Raw genomic sequence first — 18,714 nt, forward strand, 5'->3', positions numbered from 1 at the left:
CAGTTACAGAAAGGAATAGGTCTATGTCAGATTGGTAAAAGCCCAAACTGATAAATCCAGAGTCTGAATGGTTGCCTTGACGTAAGCTAGAGGGGAGCAGGAGCTAAGTCGTGGACTGTGGATGGTCAGTAAAGGTCCTAGCACATTTCTGCAAAACACTAGCCTCATAAGTAGGAATGTATCAGAGAGTAAGTTTGACTGACTTCCCGACTCCCAGAAAAATTCCACGTTGGCTTTGTGCTTCCAGGTATTATCCGGGTGTTTAAACAAGATACGGCTTCTGAATGTTGTGGGAATTACTGCATTATTCGTCTTGTCCTCTTAGAATATTTCTTTCTAGGAAAAGGTTAAGAGTATTATAATCAGCCTAGTCACTACTGATCATTTTTGATGGACATATTTGGCTTTTTTTCTTAAGAATAATTGAAAAAGGGATAAGATAAAATATTTGAAATGCTTGATATTTGCTTTAGTCAGCTAGCACAATATATAAAGGCAGATTATACTTCCTGACTCTTCTGTACGGCTCAGACAAAACCTTTCTTTTGATAACCATGAAAACAGGATTTGTTCTATACTCTTCTCATTTTGTGTGTTTCCATAACGTCTTAAACAAAAATAGTCTACCCCAGCTTCTTTTTGTTTCATTTTGGTTGGTGTTTTTTGTTTTTGGTTTGTGGTTTTTTGGTTTTTTAATCCTATCAAAACAAGTACCTAAGGTATGACTGATTTTGCCTTTTTTTCTACAAATTTTTTGTGATGGCTGAGGCATTGCAAACATTTTCTTAAAATTGGCAGAGTCACTGGAAGAGCTAATTAATGCAGTACATCAAAGATGAGGATTAGTATTGAAAGCCTGCTCTTTGTAGGCATAATGACACTAAATGCTACTTTCTGCTAGATTGTTGCTTTCTAACCATATTTAAATGTCTACCTATTATTTCATTGAAAAAAATCCTTTCTATTACCTTCACATCCGTTCATGGATCAGTCTATATTTTAATCTATTGTAGTCCATTTTAGAAATTACCTTTTTTCCTAAAATATTACCTCTGGAGAGAGAGGTGGAAACAAATGTCAATATTAAAATTAATTCTCCTGGTTTTGTATTTAAGATGACAGGAAAAATAACCAGTTTAACTGGTAGTTATAATTTATTGGATGTTACACATTTAGAAAGAGCAGTTAATTAGTAGATAAAGTTCTGATGTGGATCAGAAACATATGTTTCAGGAAGGATTATTAGCTGATGGGGTCGTGGGGATTTGTCCATAGTTTTGTGTAATAAACACAGGTTTTGTTTTTTATGATCCTTGAAGGCATCTGTATACGTTACTTATGTCAGGAGTTGTCTTAAAGACAGAACTTAAAACCTACTTTGTCTCATAAAAAACAGGCTGTGTGTCTTTCATAGGCAGCTTAGTTATGAAACGCCTGGTTTGCGGTACAAAACATATTTCAATTATTTAAAAAAAATAATCCAGTAACCTGAGAATTTAAAAAGAAGTACATTCAGGACTTGCAGTAATCTATCACAATCTGTGGGAAGGCGTAGTGTGATGTTTGAGTTTGTCACTTAATTTAATAATTGACTAACTGCAATCGAACGTGCTCCCTCTGGTGAAAAATTGGATCCTAGCAGGTTGTATTCCAGTCTTGAAAATACCGGAGTCTTGGAGGAGCTTCGAAGTCACAATGACTTCTTTAGAAAGAATAGTCACTGTTTGTATACTGTTTCCAAGAAACTCTGCTTGTTAGGATCTGTCTGCTCTCCGGGTGCTGGCTATCGTGCTGGTTAGACACACTTTCTGGAGCTAGCAGCTTCCGTAGGTAGCCTGTGTTCCAAGTAGTGAGCCTGGACTAGCTGCTGAACCAGAAAAAATGCAAAAGGAACATCTTATAATACTTCAAGTGTAATAAAGGGTGATTAAATGCTGTACTTGCTCAACTGTTGCTTTAGAACTGAGTTTCTTTCATGCATCTTATACCGGCTAACTTGTTGGTGTATTTTGAAGTTGACGCTTTGCAAAAGAAAGAGGTACCATTTTTCTAAACCTATCTTAAACTAGCTTTTGTTTGTAATTCATTGAAGCAAAATACTGCGGTAAGTTTTATCTTTCTGTAGACAGTGTGTGTGTGTGTGTGTGTGTGTGTGTGTATATATATATTTATATATATATACTGTTTATCAAAAGCAGTATTTTTGATCAGTCATAAGCGACTGCTGTGTTGCCATTTTTCAATTCCCAGAATGATGGGAAGATGCCATAGAGAATATCCGCATGTGTGAATGCGAATTTTAATGCTTGTTCAGGTTTCAGTATCTTATTTACTTAGAAGCATCATCGTAAGTACTTGAAACTTGCGAGTATTTTTAGAATAACATTTTTATTTTTTGCCCCTCTGTGAAAAGCAGAAGAAAAGAAAAATGAAGACAAGACAGCAGAAACAAATGAAGGAACATCATCAGGGAAGTCCAAAAGGAGATTTCCAGATTTTGGGTAAGATTTTACTTGTGTTCATTTGGAAAAAAAATTGTTTTCGGTGTTACTTTTTGGACAATATCGTGTTCTCTAAATAAAAAAGTGTTGAGGAAATTCAATAATGTTACTTCATAGCAACACCACTGGACAGCCTTTTTCATCTTGAATTTGTAATGTTGCATTCATGTTTTTTCCACCACATTTTGATTTTATTTATGTGTACATTTTCCCCTCAAAGAATTTCTTGGGGTTCTTCAGGTTTTTATCTGAATGCACAATTTCTCTGGTAATTAAATTGTGAATTCAGGTGTAGTTTTATGCCGAAATATTGTTGGACCCTAGAGATGAACGTTACGGCCCACTGGTGTTACAGGCTAAAATAGATACCTGTCTTGCCTTGATTCCTTCTGCAGTAGAGGTGCTGTTATATGGGGTAGCTATAGTTAACTATAGTAACTATAGTAGCTGCTTACTGAACTATTCCTTGGAGACAGGATTGCGAACAGGGGGGAAAAAGAAACAAAAGTGCAAGCTGCATAATATCTGGAAATACAAACTGATCTCTGAGGATTTGAGAGAACAGTTGCTAAATCTTGCAATAAGCCTTGCTCCTTTGTAGCCAGGCATAAAGCTTGTTGAAGCCAGCTGACATCAAAGACTCAGACTGGTACTGCAACAAATAAATCTTAACATATAGCAAAAATGATAACTTATTTTGCACACAGAGATTGTAGTTCAAGTCACTCTGTATTGCATATGAACGTTTATATAGCAAAAAAATTCCGTTCTTCCTCTTGGTGGTATCCACTATATGCTAAGTTTCTTTGAGCATTTTCTGTTTTTATTTTGATTATATGTGGTCTTTGAAAGGTGCTTTCATAACTCCGTCGTGGTTCTTAAATAAAACACGAATCACAGTACTTTTCTAATTGCATGCATAATCTGTAAAATCATGCTGTGTGTAACAACATAAATGTGGCTTTTTGGAGCTGTTGAAATCAGCGTAAAAACCAGCTTGCTGATTAAAAAAAAAAAGTTACACTGTAAATGTAAACACTTTATGAAAATTATGTTTTTTCACTTCAGTGGCTTACGGAAATCTGGAGGCAAGGGCAAGAAACAAGAAAAAGAAAATCTAAGAGGCTCTCTGGATAGCAGGTAGTTGTTTTGTTTGTTTAATACATACGTGCTGCATTCCTAAAATTTTTAACTTCAGAATTTCTTTAAAACTATCACTACTGTTTGACCTTAAAGTATGTTCAAGTGTAACAGTGGCAAAATTCTGTGAAGATTAATATGATGATGTGGAGATGAGCTTCTAATCTTATGAAATAAGAAAAATACATAGAATAGTATAGAGGAAACAGTAAAGCAGAGTTACATTTTAAAGTGACTTATAAGATGAACACATTGTACCCCATCTTAAATATAAAACCTGTATTTTGCTTGGGAAGATGACTGTTGAGTAAATTAAATTAGCAAGTCATTTGAAATTGTTAAATTGTTGTGCGAAATACTGCAAAAGCTCTTAAATTGCATGGAAGTTTAAAGGCAAGTATCAGTTTTCATTTTAAGTACCAAATTTGCTGTGAAAGGGGTAAAAAGGAGTGGTGTGTGTTTTGAGTTTGTTGGTGGTTTTGGGGGGGTTGGTTGTGTATTTGGGAGGCAGCGTGGGGTTTTTTGCTGTTGTTGTTTAAACACAATTTAATCGACTTATTTCAGAGGTTCCCGAGAACTGTTGGACGACTCTGGCAACAATCTGTCTGCATCGGATTCGGATTCCCCTGTTCCTACTTGCATGCCTTTCTCTTGGTTTGGAGACAGTCACAAAGAGCCTCAGATTTCCAGTAGCAGCCTGCACGTTCCTCAGGGCGGGCAGGACAGCTCTGAACATGGTCAGGAGAAGAACAGAAGCAAGGTAAAGATGACTAATTTGTGCTCTGAATATTTTAAGCGTTGCATCTTGATAAAGTCAAAAACACCAGTGCTTAGTACGTGGAAGCTTGATGACTTAGTCCTTGACCGCGTCACCTCTTACAAACGTTCCTGCAGAAGTCTGAGACTTCATAGACTGTGCGAGCGTTCAGTTGAAGCATCAGTGGAGGCTCTTCAGGCTAAAGTAGCGTCTAAGAAGCAATCACAGGGTCTGTTTTTTCACTGGTTTATAATGCTAAAAGTGATGCTAGCTTTAGGACAGTATACTTTTAAAAGCCAAATCTGTTTCCCTGTCTAATACAGTCTTAATACTTGGAGGAAGCGTACATAAATAGAGGTCAGCTTCCCAGGTGGTTGGCCAGCCAGTTCTTACCATACTGCGATGGAGGGGTGGAGTACCAGACAGGTGGATGGTTTTCATTAACAAAGTTAACATTGAAAGCCAAGAGATACATCGGTAGAACACTGTCTCTTCTAGGAAACTGCTTCTGAGTAACTGATAATGTTCTAATAATTAAAAGCCTTTTAACCAGATCTTCAGAGTGAGGCTACGCAGTTCAGTCTATAACCATGAAGTTACTGTCTTTAAACTGTTTGAAAGAAATGTCTGTAAAAAGTAAGAAGTTTAATGTGTGCACTGTCCAAATATTTTGTCGAAACCTTTTTCAGTGTAAGACTGTTAGTAACAGTCTTACTAACATCTTCATTCTTGTTTCCTTTGGATTTTGTCAGACACAAAATTGTAGCTATTTGAGTAACCTCATAAGCTAGGGTTTTTTCCTTGAGTTTCACACTTTTTCTTCACTTTGGTTGTCTAAAATACCCTTTCACTTTTTCCTTTTCCTTTGTGTTATTAGAGAGAAATGAGTTACAAATCTAGAGGAGAAACTTGACAGGTTGTAGTCCATGAAGTCAGTGGTACTTTGCATACATGGCAGATAACAACAAGTTGGCCTTCCGCGTTTCCAGGTGCTGATTGCACTAAGATGCTGTTATAACACATTTTTTTAAATTACTTTCTGGTTTTTTTTAGTATGAATTTCAGTCCCTGTGAAGGATTAAGCTGTCTGCGTACATAGTTTATAAAAAATAGAGAAATTAGTTTCAGAACCATACAGTACCTTGCTATAACACAGGAACTTAAGAAGAGTAGGGACTTTTGAATCTCTGAAGTAGAATGACACTTTACTGTCCAGTGTGTGTCAGCCTTGTGTATTTACAGCTCCTGCATTGTTTGCTTCTGTTGAAGAACGTAGTGGTCAAGAGATGTTTCTGTAAATAACCCAAGGATCTTGGGACTGCAAGGTCCGTGTTGAAGGGGGTATGTGTACACTTTGGTACAGCTTTGATTAAATAGGAGTGCATGGTTGATCGTCTTAATAGGCTGTAGCAAAGCTAGAAGGAGGTGTTTTCTGTACAGATAAACGTTCAGTGGTTTAGCTTTCAAAGTCATTGGTTCAGAAGCACCCATTCTTCCCCTCTTCGTTCCTCCTTTCTGTCTGATTTAGATAATTTTTCTGAGTGTAGTAAAAGTCTCACTGCTGCATTTCTGTTATAAGCACCCATAATGTGCTTAAGCACCCCTTAATGTGTTTATATAGACGCTTTTTTTGGCAATCAAAAAGGTCTAGATCTTACCAGATTTGGGCCTCCCTTCCTTTCCACATTGCCCTGAAATAAGAGCCTTTTCTCCTCATCATTGTATGCTTTATCCAAGTTGATTATCACTTTAACCTTCCACCTGGTTTCTTGTCCACTGTTTTATTTTTTGTTTCCTTCTCATGCTCCAGTGTGTAATGGCTGCTCACTGCTCTTTTCTTTTCCTTAGTGCCAGTTGCAAACCAGCAGCTGGAACAATACACAAGTCTTTTGTAAAACGGTAGAAAGCCGACCCTATTACAGAACAGATTCTCATACATTAATTGATCCTAAGATCATACTCGGCCTCTCTGAAGTCAAGCTGTTTTCACTTTGCAATGTTTAGGGTCTTTTATAAAGATGGTCATGTAACAGGAGCTACCGCTTGGAATGACTAATATTTGTAGATCTTAACCTGCAGTTGAACATGAAGTTTGCACTACAATAAGGCTTTGGCTGGTAAACCTCACTGTGAAAAGATGTTGAAACTGAGAAAGAAATGTACTTGAGCACTCAGCGGTGCGTCTTGTTGCAAAGCAACATAACAGCAGAGACAAAATCATCTTCCCAGAATTTAAGGAAAGAATACTCCTTTTTCTTGATATTAATTCCATAATATTTATTGATTTTATGTCTGTAGTATCCCATGTGATCAGACTAAAGCATTTCTTAAAGAGCAGGTAAAAGTAGAAACCCTAAAATGAGAACTCTGTCATTTAAAAATCTCCTATTTTTTTGCATTGTATATGATTTCTGTAGTTGTGTTTTAATATCGATGGTGCAAGGAGTATAATTATTTTAACTGTTTTCTGTTTCTGCAAAATTCACCTCTATGAATTGATGTACCTAGAAGGATTATCTTTTTCTTAAAATGATACTGAAGTTAGTCTTAAAATAATAATTTGGCAAAGTAATTAAACAACTTCATGTTGCTTGCGAAAACTAGAAATACAAGAACTAAAATCCCATGATCTGGGTGTCTGCAGACTGTTTAGCCTTATAAGATTTCTAAATTGCACAGTTCTTAAATTAGTCCCTTTATATAATCTGCCCCTTAATTTAGTCCCATTTCCTGATACAAACCAAACACATACATACGTTTCGTATTCATTATTTTTCCAGAGCATTATTTAGCTTCTGTAAGCTTGTATGCAGTGGTTCATTTGCATTGCAAGGAAGAACACATTGGTGTGAACTATTTATATCCTAGTACCTTAAGTCTTAGGAATCATACCTGTAAAACCTCTTCTGTCCAAATTCTTTGCTCTTCAGGAATCAAAAATATTTGCAACTGGCTCTAAATCCTTAAAAGGAAAGTACTACTACTTTAAACTGAATAGGAGCAGGGGCAGGAGAAAACCTTACAGCTGGTGCTGGGATGCTTTACTTTTGGCTATGTTTTCTTTGTATTTTTTCTAAGGTCTCATTAAGTATTTTGCTCAAATATTACCCTGTCTTTTTATTTTTTTTGGCACAATTTTGTTTCTGAATTGCTCTCAATTGCTCTGCAAAGGTAGAAAGAGTGAACTCAGGGTGGCTAAAGGAAAGGTTCCTAAATAGATTTTCAGTTTGTGTTGAAATTAATTTGAGAATAGGTTGATGGACAAAGTATTCTGTTGTTTCTGGTAATACTTTTTAACATCTGAAAGACTGAAGAAGTCCCTAAAATATAACGTAACTAATGAACAATATACATGGAACACCATTTTTCAGTCATGTACATGCATACCACACTGCATGAAAAGGTAGTAGGAAAACTCAAGTTGTGGTTGGGGTTTTTTTTGTTTGTTGGGGGTGGGTTTTTTCCTTGTTTTTTGGTTTTCTTTACTTTTTTCCTTTTTTTATTAAAGACTAGAAATTTGTATCAGTAATTTACAGTAAAAAGGAATGCAAAGTTCAAGTATCCACCCCCAAAACAAAAATAGAATTATCTATAAAATTTAGAGTTCAGGTTAAACTGAAATCAGAAAATACAAATACAGAAGTGCTCAATGAAGACAATTGCAAAAACATAGTTCTCTTACAGGAGCAAAAGTTACTGAAGAAAAATGTCTTTAACATCAGCTTAATTTAGGATCTCCGGTTATTTCTGCATATAGGGATATAGTATGGCATCCTTACAAGTATAGGTATTTGATTAGAGACTTAGTGAAAATTAGAGAAAATAATGGTAAATAATTGCTTACTGTTTGTAGGCAGCAAAGAGTAGTGCTGAGGAATAGAGTTTAGAAAGGCAAAAGTAGGAGGCATGCTTTTGGCAGAATTATTTTTCACTCTAAAGAAAAATACCATAGAGGTCAGGATATGAGTTGGAAATGGAGGTAATCAAATCAGAAAATATTCTGGGAAACACAATATATTAGTATTCTTTAGAAAGGTTTTCCGACCAAACCAGCTGTGAAGTTTTCAGGTGTAGCATCTCTTGTTCTCGTGGTCTTCAGCTGGAGTTGCTCAGGTGCCTGACTAAGGCGTACGGGTGCTGGCTGCTGGATTAGTTTGAACCCAGACCCTGCTGGTTTTAGATGCCAAGGCGGGCATTACAGGTCTAAAAGCTTCCTTTAAACACAGACTAAGTGCAATAACTGAATGTAAACAGTAAATGCTATGATGATTTTACATTCTTTCAATATTACAGTTCTTATATTAGTGGTATTTCTAACCTAAATTTTAATTTGTTACTTTTTTTTTTAAACTAATAGCACTTGATTAATTTATTGAAAGAATAATTTTTTTCAAAATCTTTTATTTCAGAAGAATTTTCTATTTCAAAAGTAATTTATTAAGGCTGTCAAACTGCATAATTACTCTAGATTTACAGTGTTTAACCATTTTCTGTAAAGACATCTGAGTAATTGTTTAACTTCTGAAATGTTCGGCTTTATTATAGTGGTTTTACACTGTTTGGTGCTTTAAAGAAGAGTTTACATAGCTTGATATAGTCCACTTATTACAAAATTTCTTCTAAAGGTATTTTACACCTATGTGGTATTTTTCATATCAAGGTAATTTTCAGATGACATGATTCTGTGCCTCAAATGCAGCCACCTCAAAATAGAATCGTAGAATAGTTTGGGTTGGAAGACACCTTTAAAGGTCTTCTAGTCCAAACACCTGCCATGAGCAGGGACATCTTCAACTAGGCCAGGTTGCTCAGAGCCCCATCCAGCCTGACCTGGAATGTTTCCAGGGATGGGGCATCTACCACCTCTCTGGGAAACCTGAGAGTTGTTCCCAATGTTTCACCACCCTCCTGAAAGCTGTTACAATGAACAGCAATACAATACAGTATCTTAAATCAGAATTTAAAGTTTTGGGAAAGCTTGTCCTTAGGCAAGCTCTGTATTTTCTATTCATGAACTAATTTAAACCCTGATCTGCAAGCTGCCGAAAGCCCCTGGCTATTCCAGTTCTCAATGAACTGTCAGGCAATGAACTGTCAGGCAAAGACAGACTGTTTGTTTCCCTGCCAACTACAGTGGTTAGATAGTGGGTAACTATGAAGTCTAAACCTACTTCTCATTTTCAGAAACTTTGTAATTCATGGGGGCACTTCTGTGCCATGGAAATCTCAATGACCATAAACAATTGGGACTGATTTTCTCGCCAACAGAACAGCCCCTCCTGAAGTGCATTCATAGTGCTTGTGTAGTTTTCAGTTGGACACAAATTCGGCACGAATAATTCCACCAAATGAATTTTAAATTGCTTCTCCCTGAGTACAGGATGCCTGCTGCAAAAGTAACCGCATGTATTTCCTTGTGGACTTTAACACCGTTTCAGGTTACGGCTGATTCTCCACACAAGGTGCTTTTATTGGGGATATTGCTTTAAATTTGTTACTGGGTTTTCAAATTCAGAAGTTTAACAAGTCAGATGCTTGATAGAGTGAGTGCGTTTCATATGTGATCTAAAGATAACCGAGTTATAGTATTTTTTTACCAAAAATCAGAATTACTAGAATGTCACCTTATGACCTGCTTTTCAAAGGAGTGAGTTAATAAAACATTATTTCCACTTGTTTGCAGAGTAGAATTGTGATAGATGATACATACCATAGCAAGCCAAGTTGTGAACTTTCAGGGTTAGTGACAGAACCAAATCTGTCAGGTCGTTCACACACTTTAACCTTCTCTTCAAATGAGGTGAGTTTCAGAGTGTGTATATGTGTCTTGTTGATGTCGTTGTTCACACTTCAGCATGTTTGATAGAAACGGATTTGTGTCATGTGAAACTAGATGGCTGTCTCCGTATTTGAGTGTTGAAGAGCACTGTAAAGAATCGTAAGCTGTTGCTGAACTAAGGACGTGAACTAGTAGATGCTGTATCAGCCTTTGTGTTCTGATCCTAGTTATAGCATAAAAATCGGAATGAACTCTCTCTGATCAAATTGCGGTTTTTAATTTTAAATGTAACACCTTTCTGTTCCACTAATTTAAAGCAACTTCCTCGTGAATGAAAACTGCAATGTTTTTGACCTTGCCTTCACAGCTGTGCAGGTTTGTTTTACCATAAAATTTCATCTAAAGAAAAACAAACAAATGAGGCGGGGTGGGGGCAAGGGGGCAGAAGACAGTGATTCTGATACATAGGTGAAAAATAGATACCTGAAAGTCAGTCTTCATTCCCCTGGAGAACTAACTCCTTTGGCTACAGCTGAAACCTAAAGACCACACTTAGGTAACGTTCTGAGATACTGTCTCATTTGGTGTTTGACTGATGGGCATCTTTATAAATGAAATCCTTTATAGACTAGGAGGAGTTGTTGAAAGTTGAACACAATCATCAGAAATGAGTTAGAGGGCTTGCTAAACTGGTAGTGAAATGTTTGGGGGGGGAAAGAATAAAAAATTAAATGGTGGTTCATGAATCTGGGAGGTTTGTTATTAGCTATCTTAACCCAGGCTTTGGTGAAAATCTTAAAATACTCTAGTAATATGCAGAAAGTCAGAACAGCCTTACATCATTGTTATAAATATGAAATCACTAACATAAAAATCTGGGTTGTCAAAAATCGTATAACTAGTTTACAGGTTTCAGTAGTGGATTAATTTCTTCCAGATTATTATCAGAGATGAGTCATAGACCTAATGAAAACGAGAAGGACTTCAGTTAATATCTATCCTTGCAAGTGCTCCCTGCAGTTTTTTTGAATGGAATGGTTCATGAACGGACTATGTGTTTCTAAAACTTTCAAGCAGTATAAATAGTAAAATTTTAACTAAATATCTTCTTGAATATTGTTCTTAGATCAGTGTTACAACTTTCAGCAAACTTCTGGTTCTAAAACTCAAATGAAAGTTGTCTATTACTAATTGTCCACGTGTAAAGGGATGATTTGAGCCTTCTTACAGATGAGTCTGATTCTAGTGTTCTCTCTAGTTCATATGTTGCTTATGTGTATGACCAATGAAAGTTGTTTATACCTTTTCAGTAATTACATTGGTTATCAGGGTCTGTTCTGAGGATAATGATAAGCAAACTCTGAGCTGGTTTCTCTTTTTAAAAGCGGTGCGTGTGAAGAAAAATAGGTAGTTGTGTTCCTGGAGGTTTTTAATTAGTAGTACAATACCTTGAGGTCTGGGAAAACAATGAGTAACCAATCTTATGGCAATTTTGGGTATTTAAAATCCTTAACTAAAGCCCTTTACAAATAGAATTTCTACCTGGTGCTGCTTGTTCAGATGGGTTCCTGAACATGTAGCAGGGATCATGCTGTGTAACAACCCCTGCTGGCAGGGGAATGGGCTGCTGCCCTGCAAATCCTGGGATCGTTGGTAGACAGGACATGGAAATGCCCGTTAGAAATCTAGACAGGAGGAGGGCTGAGGAGTCTGCCTCTGCTGGGCTGGTGCTCACAGGCAGTTTGGGGATGTGACTGTGTGGCGAGAGGTAGGTTGTCGGCAGCCAGCTGGTTACAGCTCCCAGCTGGTTAGCAAGCCAGCTGGTAACCCCTCCTACCCTTCTACAGCTCTTACTGTGTTACATGGTGTGATGGCATTGAGGTTTTCTTGGGGTTTGTATTTTTATCTTTAGAGCCTCCAGTATTTCTGTCCTTGCTTTCTGAATCGCAGGAGCACATGTTTTTCTCATGCTCCATACCTTGTAAGTAGTTTTAGTTCTGTTTTCTGAATTTGCAGCTGATCGTGTGTGTGCGCACGTGCTGTAACTCTTTGGGGACTGTAACTCTGATGTACAAACACCTTGGGACAGTCCCTCTGCCTCTGGAAGGATGGTAAACAGTTGGGGAAGAAAACCCAAACAACTGTTATTTAATGACCAATAAGTATTACTCAGAAATCAGTGTTCTTCATCTTCCACGCTTCTCACTTTCCTGTTGGTATTTTGAAAAAAAGTTAAACCTGTGCTTTTCACTTGTGCAGTAGTGAAAATTTCAAATTATACAGGATTAAATATCTTCCTGTTCACCTTCACTTCAGTGAGGAGATGACATCTAAGCGTTTTAACACAGATTCAGCTTTTGGTACAACTTCTCTGGGGTTTAGCCTTGTGTCTTTACCAATATGAGGTAGCAGGAGCCTGTTAGCAACTGATGATGCTGAAAGCCCAGTTTGGGATCAGTAGCACAGTCTGGAGGACTCCTCGCTGGTCCAGTCTGTTGGCGGCTCTAATCTGTGCTCCTTAGAGGAACTGGTGCAAAGAGCCCCCTAAATTCTGGCAGAGGACTGACTGCATTCCCCTGGCGAAATGAATGAATCTGGGCCTCTCTAACAGGAGTACGCCTTCTTCAAGTACTTTACACTCTGAAATTACAGAAGCGAAGTTGCTGCATGGCTAGCACAGATTAAATAAAACTAGTGAGCTAATTCCAACCAGAATAAAACATTTTACACATTTCTCAGTGTAAGGCAAGGAGGGAGGAGGGAGAGAGAGGAAAATACACTCTCACACACCATATCTAAAAAAATATTTATGTGGCAATATATTTTTCAGTATTTCTTGCTGCTGATAAACCACACACGACCCTGAGAATACAGGTCAAACTTGAAACTTAAAGCTTCCCCTTTTTTGTGTGTTTTATTCATGAACTAGCATGAGACAAAAAGTTAGCAGTATGTACTTTGTATTACAGTATCAGGTTGAGGAGTACTGTTATCTAAAACTACTAAAAAATAAACAAGCGTTTTGGAATTCCTTTAGTAATTTATACAATGAATCTTCTTTCTCTGTGCGAAGCATCTCAAGCTTGATAGCTTGGATAGAAAACTCGCTGTGCCGCAGTTGTCCTGATACAGATGCTGTATAGAACGCTTCCAGCAAAACCTTTGCTGCTATTTTGCAAAAATGGCTATGCTTTTGCACATCAGGAAGATGGATGTGTTCACGCTTGTTATATCTACAAAAGCATTTTAATTTGGATTAGGAGTTCGTTTTTTAAGTAAATCATCTGATCATCCCCATGTGCCTTACTTGGATTCATCTTGGAAATCACATCAGCTGTGCTCCAGCAGTGTTCCCGGTGCATTCCAGCTGCTCGTGGCCATTGAGTCGGTGTGAACAGACTTGAGCTATTCCAACGTGAAAGTCCTTTGAAATGCTTATATGGATTTTAGGACCTCGGCACAAACTGTACTGCTCTACACACTTGTCCCTATTTATCTGCACTGCCTCCTAATGTAACCACTCTCCTTTCGTGTCACAGATTGGGAAACGCAAAACTGTCTCTAATCCCGTGTAGTCCTCTGATACATCAGAATTTTTAAAATTGTATGTTTCTCCTCAGACGTGCATTCCTGTTGTGCTCTCAGATCCAGTTTCCTGTATGGTCGGATCGTGTGTCAGGCCTACGTCTCACTGCCTTTCCCTTGCAATTGCCGGAATTATTTTGTTACATTCAATCAACTCTCCCAGATTTTCCAACAAACAAGGGAGCTGGATTTTGGGAGATCCCTCCGGTTGGGAGCAGTAGTTGTTCACCTGGAACTTACAGAGTAGCATCTCAAATCCATCACTAGAAAGATGCTTAATTCTGGGTGTTCTGTTTACAAGTGATGTGTAGAAGGCTGGCTGAAAAAAGTGGGCATATTTTCCACTGTTTTGCGAATATGAATGAGCTTGGAAGCTGCCTCGTGGAGCCACCTGCAAGTCTAACGCAGCCCGTACTCAATTATGAGCTAGTGAGAGATCATTTTGGATAGTTAATAAAACTTCAGGTAACTGATGTTACCAATTCAAGTCTCGCACTGGAATTTCTTCTGTACACACACTGAGCTCTGTTTTATGTAGCTTTTCTTTTGTGGTGAAGTAATGGAGTGCTTCAGGACGAACAGCGGTACCTTTTTCCCCTCAGAAGCCAACTGAAACTGAAGCAGGGAGCTTCAAAAGCTCTCTGAGCTGGCAAAGTGCATTTTCAGTGGAAGGCTACAAGCTCTTATGTTTCTGAAACTGTCTTCTACTAGGCAGACCCTTTAAAATGTTGACGTGATGGCATTAGGTGAAAGACTAAACAGTCCTCTCTTCTTAGAAAAGCACGGAATTTAATAAAACTGTACCTGGAATTGTCGCCAGACTTACTGACTGCTAGAATTGCCTTTATTCTGGATTTCCTTCACTTAACAACAGTCGATAATACGTTTGAAGTGCTGCTTGATCCTTCTTGATGCTGTGTCAGGCAGTATCTTAACACTGGGATTGACAACCAGCTAACTGAGGAAGCTTGTTCCTTGTTAGGATACATCAAATTTAAGTGAATGCTTTGCTATATGTATTTTTTTTTCTTAAGAAAACCATTTATGTTCTCTATTTCTGACTTGTGTTGAATGTTGTGGTGTGGTTTTGTTTATAGCAAACTCTTGGGCAAGCTGCCTATAAACTGTGATCTCAAGAACTTGTCATTTTGAAGCCAGAGTATGTTTAATAATGCATTTTGTTAATCAAACGCAATTGGCAACTCAAATTCAATGTATAATCAAGTAAAACATTGCTGACGGTGACTTTTCTCAATTGGTTAGGCATTAGACGATGAATTTTCGACAACAGGAAAGCAAAATCAATGGCACAGTAGACCTATTTCCGAATGGACGACCCAGCAAGTATGCCACTGGTTAATAGGAATGAACATGGAGCAGTATATTACGGAGTTCACGGCTATGAACATAGATGGACAGCAGTTAATGCAGCTCGACAGTGAGAAGTTAAAGGTATGTGAATATTCCAGAATAGACTTGTAACTGTATAAATCTCATGGCTTATTCAGACATGTTTTTAACCTACAAAGTCTTATTTGCCTGTTTTCCTGGCTTTTTAAGGGATTGAGTTTTGCTTTTTGAAATACTTGGTGACTATACAGTTAGATGAGAGTTTAGTAATTGATGGTACAATTGAAGACAAGCCATTTTTAGTCAGAAAAATACCGAGTATTTCTTCCTTGTTTGCATCTTGAGGAAATCAAAGTAAGCATAATCCCACAAAGGAGCTTGATACCTTTGATACCTCCATCACCATTCTCAGCGTAAGGTCATACCAAAGCAAGATCCGCCCAATTCAAATGCATAGAATTGCAGGCTCCAGTTCTAGAAATCTGTTTCTTCCACATCTCCTCTTCAAATGGGAAGTCTTACCTGGTGACCTATTAAATGTCATTGGGTTTTACTCCTGCTGGAAAAAATCTGTTCTAAATCTTTCCTTTGAGTCTTTTCTTGCCATTTTAGTTCTGGAAGCTGCATGGTGTGTATCCCTTACAGTGCTAGAAAACTCCTCTGTTTTTCTTTCTCATTAGATTACCAGACTGCATATTGGACAGGCAAGATGTGTGACAAAAACGAGGTTCATGGGTCTGGTCTGGCATAAGGCAAATTATTGTTCGTGATCAATAGCAGGATCTGAGTGGTTTGGGGAGGGAAAAGAAAGCGTCTTAACTTCAGTCTCCAAAATATACCTGCATTTTAGAGTAGACGTGCAGCACTGAATGTCCTGTATTTTGTTAAATAAATATTTCCTTGGGTGCAGAGGAAATACCTGTTACTGGTCTGTCAAATGACTGTCTCTATTTGGGGAACTTTGGATGTTGATGCTTAAAGCTTAATTCCCACCTAATGCCCCTGGGAGTTCCACAGAGGATGAGCGAGCGCTGTCTGGAACTTGGAATCGGGTACTGCCACCTGCTGATCAAAAATCCAAGTGTCCGGTTTCCTTACTGAATACACTTTAAATAATACACTTTAAAATCCTTACTATTAAAAATTAAAAAGTAGTTACCGAATATGAAACCCTCCTGTATAAAAAGAGCTAGAAAAATATTTTGAGACTGCTACTTATTATGCTATTTGCTGGAAATTCTCAGGTGCCTATGAGTTTGTAAAACGCAGGGAGAAGCCGTTATTTCACAAGAGTAGCCCCTTGTTTCTTTACTTCCTTGTTAGCCAGATGATAATTTACAATGCTCTTGAGGACTTTAGTCTTTATTTTTCAAGTAAACAGGCTATCTTGCAGCAAACTGAGTAACGCTTCCTTTAACTGTTCATGCGCAAGCACTGTTGACAGTGCTATTGGGAAAATTAATTATGAGGTATTTTCTTTTCTCCTCCCCCCTCAAAGGCTTTGGGAGTTTCCAGTCAAAATGACCGATCAACAATAAAGAAAAAAATTAAGGATATTAGAAAAACACAAGAAAAACTGGAAAAGCAGAAGGAAAAGGTTCAAAAGAAGGAGAGAGAAGTTCGCAAGACTGGCAGAGTGGTAGCCACTCTCGAATCAAGCTGCTAAAATCACCCTGTTTTATTTTAGCACAGATTTGCTTCATCTTAAGGAAGTTCAGCGGATTTGTATATAATTGTACAATTGAGGGAGGAGGGAAAGTGCAACAGTTTAACATAGGTGGTTTTTTACTTTTTAATTATTGTCCCTCCCCATTACAACCCAATAAAATGAAATAATTTTCAGGTTTTTTTTATTCCTAGTTCACTCTGCCTGTGCTAATAGACAATAATTTAACTTTCTGCCTTAAGTAATATTTGTGCTTCTGAGACCTCATATGCCCTCTTCATTGAAATTGATGTTTGCGAAAAGTAAATACTGTATTAAAAATCATTCCAACATTAGTCAACTAGCATTTGATAGAGCTGAATCTGATAGAGGGACAATAGAAAAATCCTGCCAACAAATTCAGTCTGTGACAGTCTGTTTATCTGTTGCCACTAAAGATGTATAGTAAAAATTAAGTTTAAGAAAACGGTAATGTCAAATTAATTTAAAAAGAAAGCATGTATTTCAAATTTATGGATTATTTTGTTTAAATTCTTGTATTTCTGGGATTTTCGTTCAAAGTTCACTGTAGTAGCACATTGTTTTTGAATTCTATGTGTTGCAATTTACTGAGAAAATAACAAGAAATATTACGTGGTTTTCACAAACTCCATACACTAAGCATATTAAGTTTTCTGTACACTACCTGTATGGTGTTGGGACAAGGTTTAAACCTATAAATAAGATCTTTTTAACCTATTTTTCCTAAATAATGCATAGTTTTATAGATTTATGCTATGAATAAGATCAATTTGCAATACATGTATTTCTCTTTTCTACCTGCTACAAGATTTTTGCGGACCAAATTTATATATTTGCTAATTTTAAACTATACTGTTTTTCAAACTTAAAATACAGAGGTAAGAGCTGAAGGAAAAATTATCACTGAAGCACTGGGTTTCGGCATTGTATTTAAATGTTCTGATTGTAGACTACAGATTATTTCTCTTTAAAGGAGGATTTGATTCTCAGAATAGTTTAGAACATGAATTGGTGTTTTGTATATTTACATACTATTTTCTAGAGATACTACAACAGCACTTCCTTTAATTAGATTATTCTAGAAACATAGACTAGCTTAAATATCAATTCCACCATAGAATGGGCTAGAACAAAACTTACATTAATTCCTTTATGTGGACCAAGTTCTCCTTTAAATCTATGGACTGTTTTTCATTTTAATTAAATGAATGAACTTCACTGTTGATGTTTCACAGTTGTTATTTTTTTTGTATAAATGTCTTATGAATTTCATCAAAAGGGCTGTGTGGAAATGCTTCTGCACACTATGCATTTCCAAAATAAAGTTTGAAAATCTTGGTAATAATTACTTTTTAAAAGAGGTTCTGTTTTCAGGTTTGTGCATTAAGAAACAATTATTTGGTCAAGATTTAACTTATCTACTTTGTTTCCAGTAGCTTTGAGTTTGCATTCCAAACTTGCAGACCCTGAGCCGGAGAGGAATGCTGCCCTACTGATAAAAGAGAATGGAATTAGAAGTACGGAATGATCAAATGCTGAGGATCACATACGTAAAACCACCCTTTGATTAATTCGGTCAAGGAAGTTTATGTTTCAATTAAGTGCTTTCAGCTAGAACAGAGAATATTGATATAATGATGTATTACCTTATTTCCTTTAAGCATACTGAACTGTACATCGCACCCTGTGAAGAGCTTGTTTCTCAGGAAATAATGTTTTCAAAGGTTTGCCTGTGTGCAGAGCTGTTGTAGTTAAACAGGGGCCGCAGCAGGGATGCTAAACTCACCCTGCACCTGAGCATAAGAACATTGATTATCACAGACCGGAGTATTTAACATCTGTCAGATGCGACACGCGAAGGCTCGCTCCATGCAACTAGCTTAGTACCAAGCCACACAATCACCCAACTGAAAGC

The 18,714-nt window shown here is 37.3% G+C and overlaps 1 protein-coding gene across 4 annotated transcripts in view; it reads left to right on the forward strand.

The window, feature by feature from the left end:
• The window catches only part of LOC141746166 (neurabin-1-like), a 42,063-nt gene extending 23,919 nt beyond the window's left edge, over window positions 1-18,144 (forward strand). Inside the window, exons 14-19 of one of the 4 annotated variants that reach the window (XM_074594116.1) lie at window positions 2,414-2,501; window positions 3,570-3,641; window positions 4,206-4,401; window positions 10,082-10,198; window positions 15,026-15,214; window positions 16,611-18,144. In XM_074594116.1, the coding sequence (XP_074450217.1) occupies window positions 2,414-2,501; window positions 3,570-3,641; window positions 4,206-4,401; window positions 10,082-10,198; window positions 15,026-15,214; window positions 16,611-16,778 (830 nt within the window). In that variant the 3' untranslated portion in view covers window positions 16,779-18,144. The remainder of the gene's footprint in view (window positions 1-2,413; window positions 2,502-3,569; window positions 3,642-4,205; window positions 4,402-10,081; window positions 10,199-15,025; window positions 15,215-16,610) is intronic. The other 3 variants (XM_074594117.1, XM_074594118.1, XM_074594120.1) reach the window with 3 other exon arrangements.
• The last annotated feature ends 570 nt before the right edge of the window (window positions 18,145-18,714 follow it).

The sequence above is a fragment of the Larus michahellis genome, chromosome 7 (assembly GCF_964199755.1).
Source record: "Larus michahellis chromosome 7, bLarMic1.1, whole genome shotgun sequence".
Lineage (NCBI taxonomy): Eukaryota > Metazoa > Chordata > Aves > Charadriiformes > Laridae > Larus > Larus michahellis.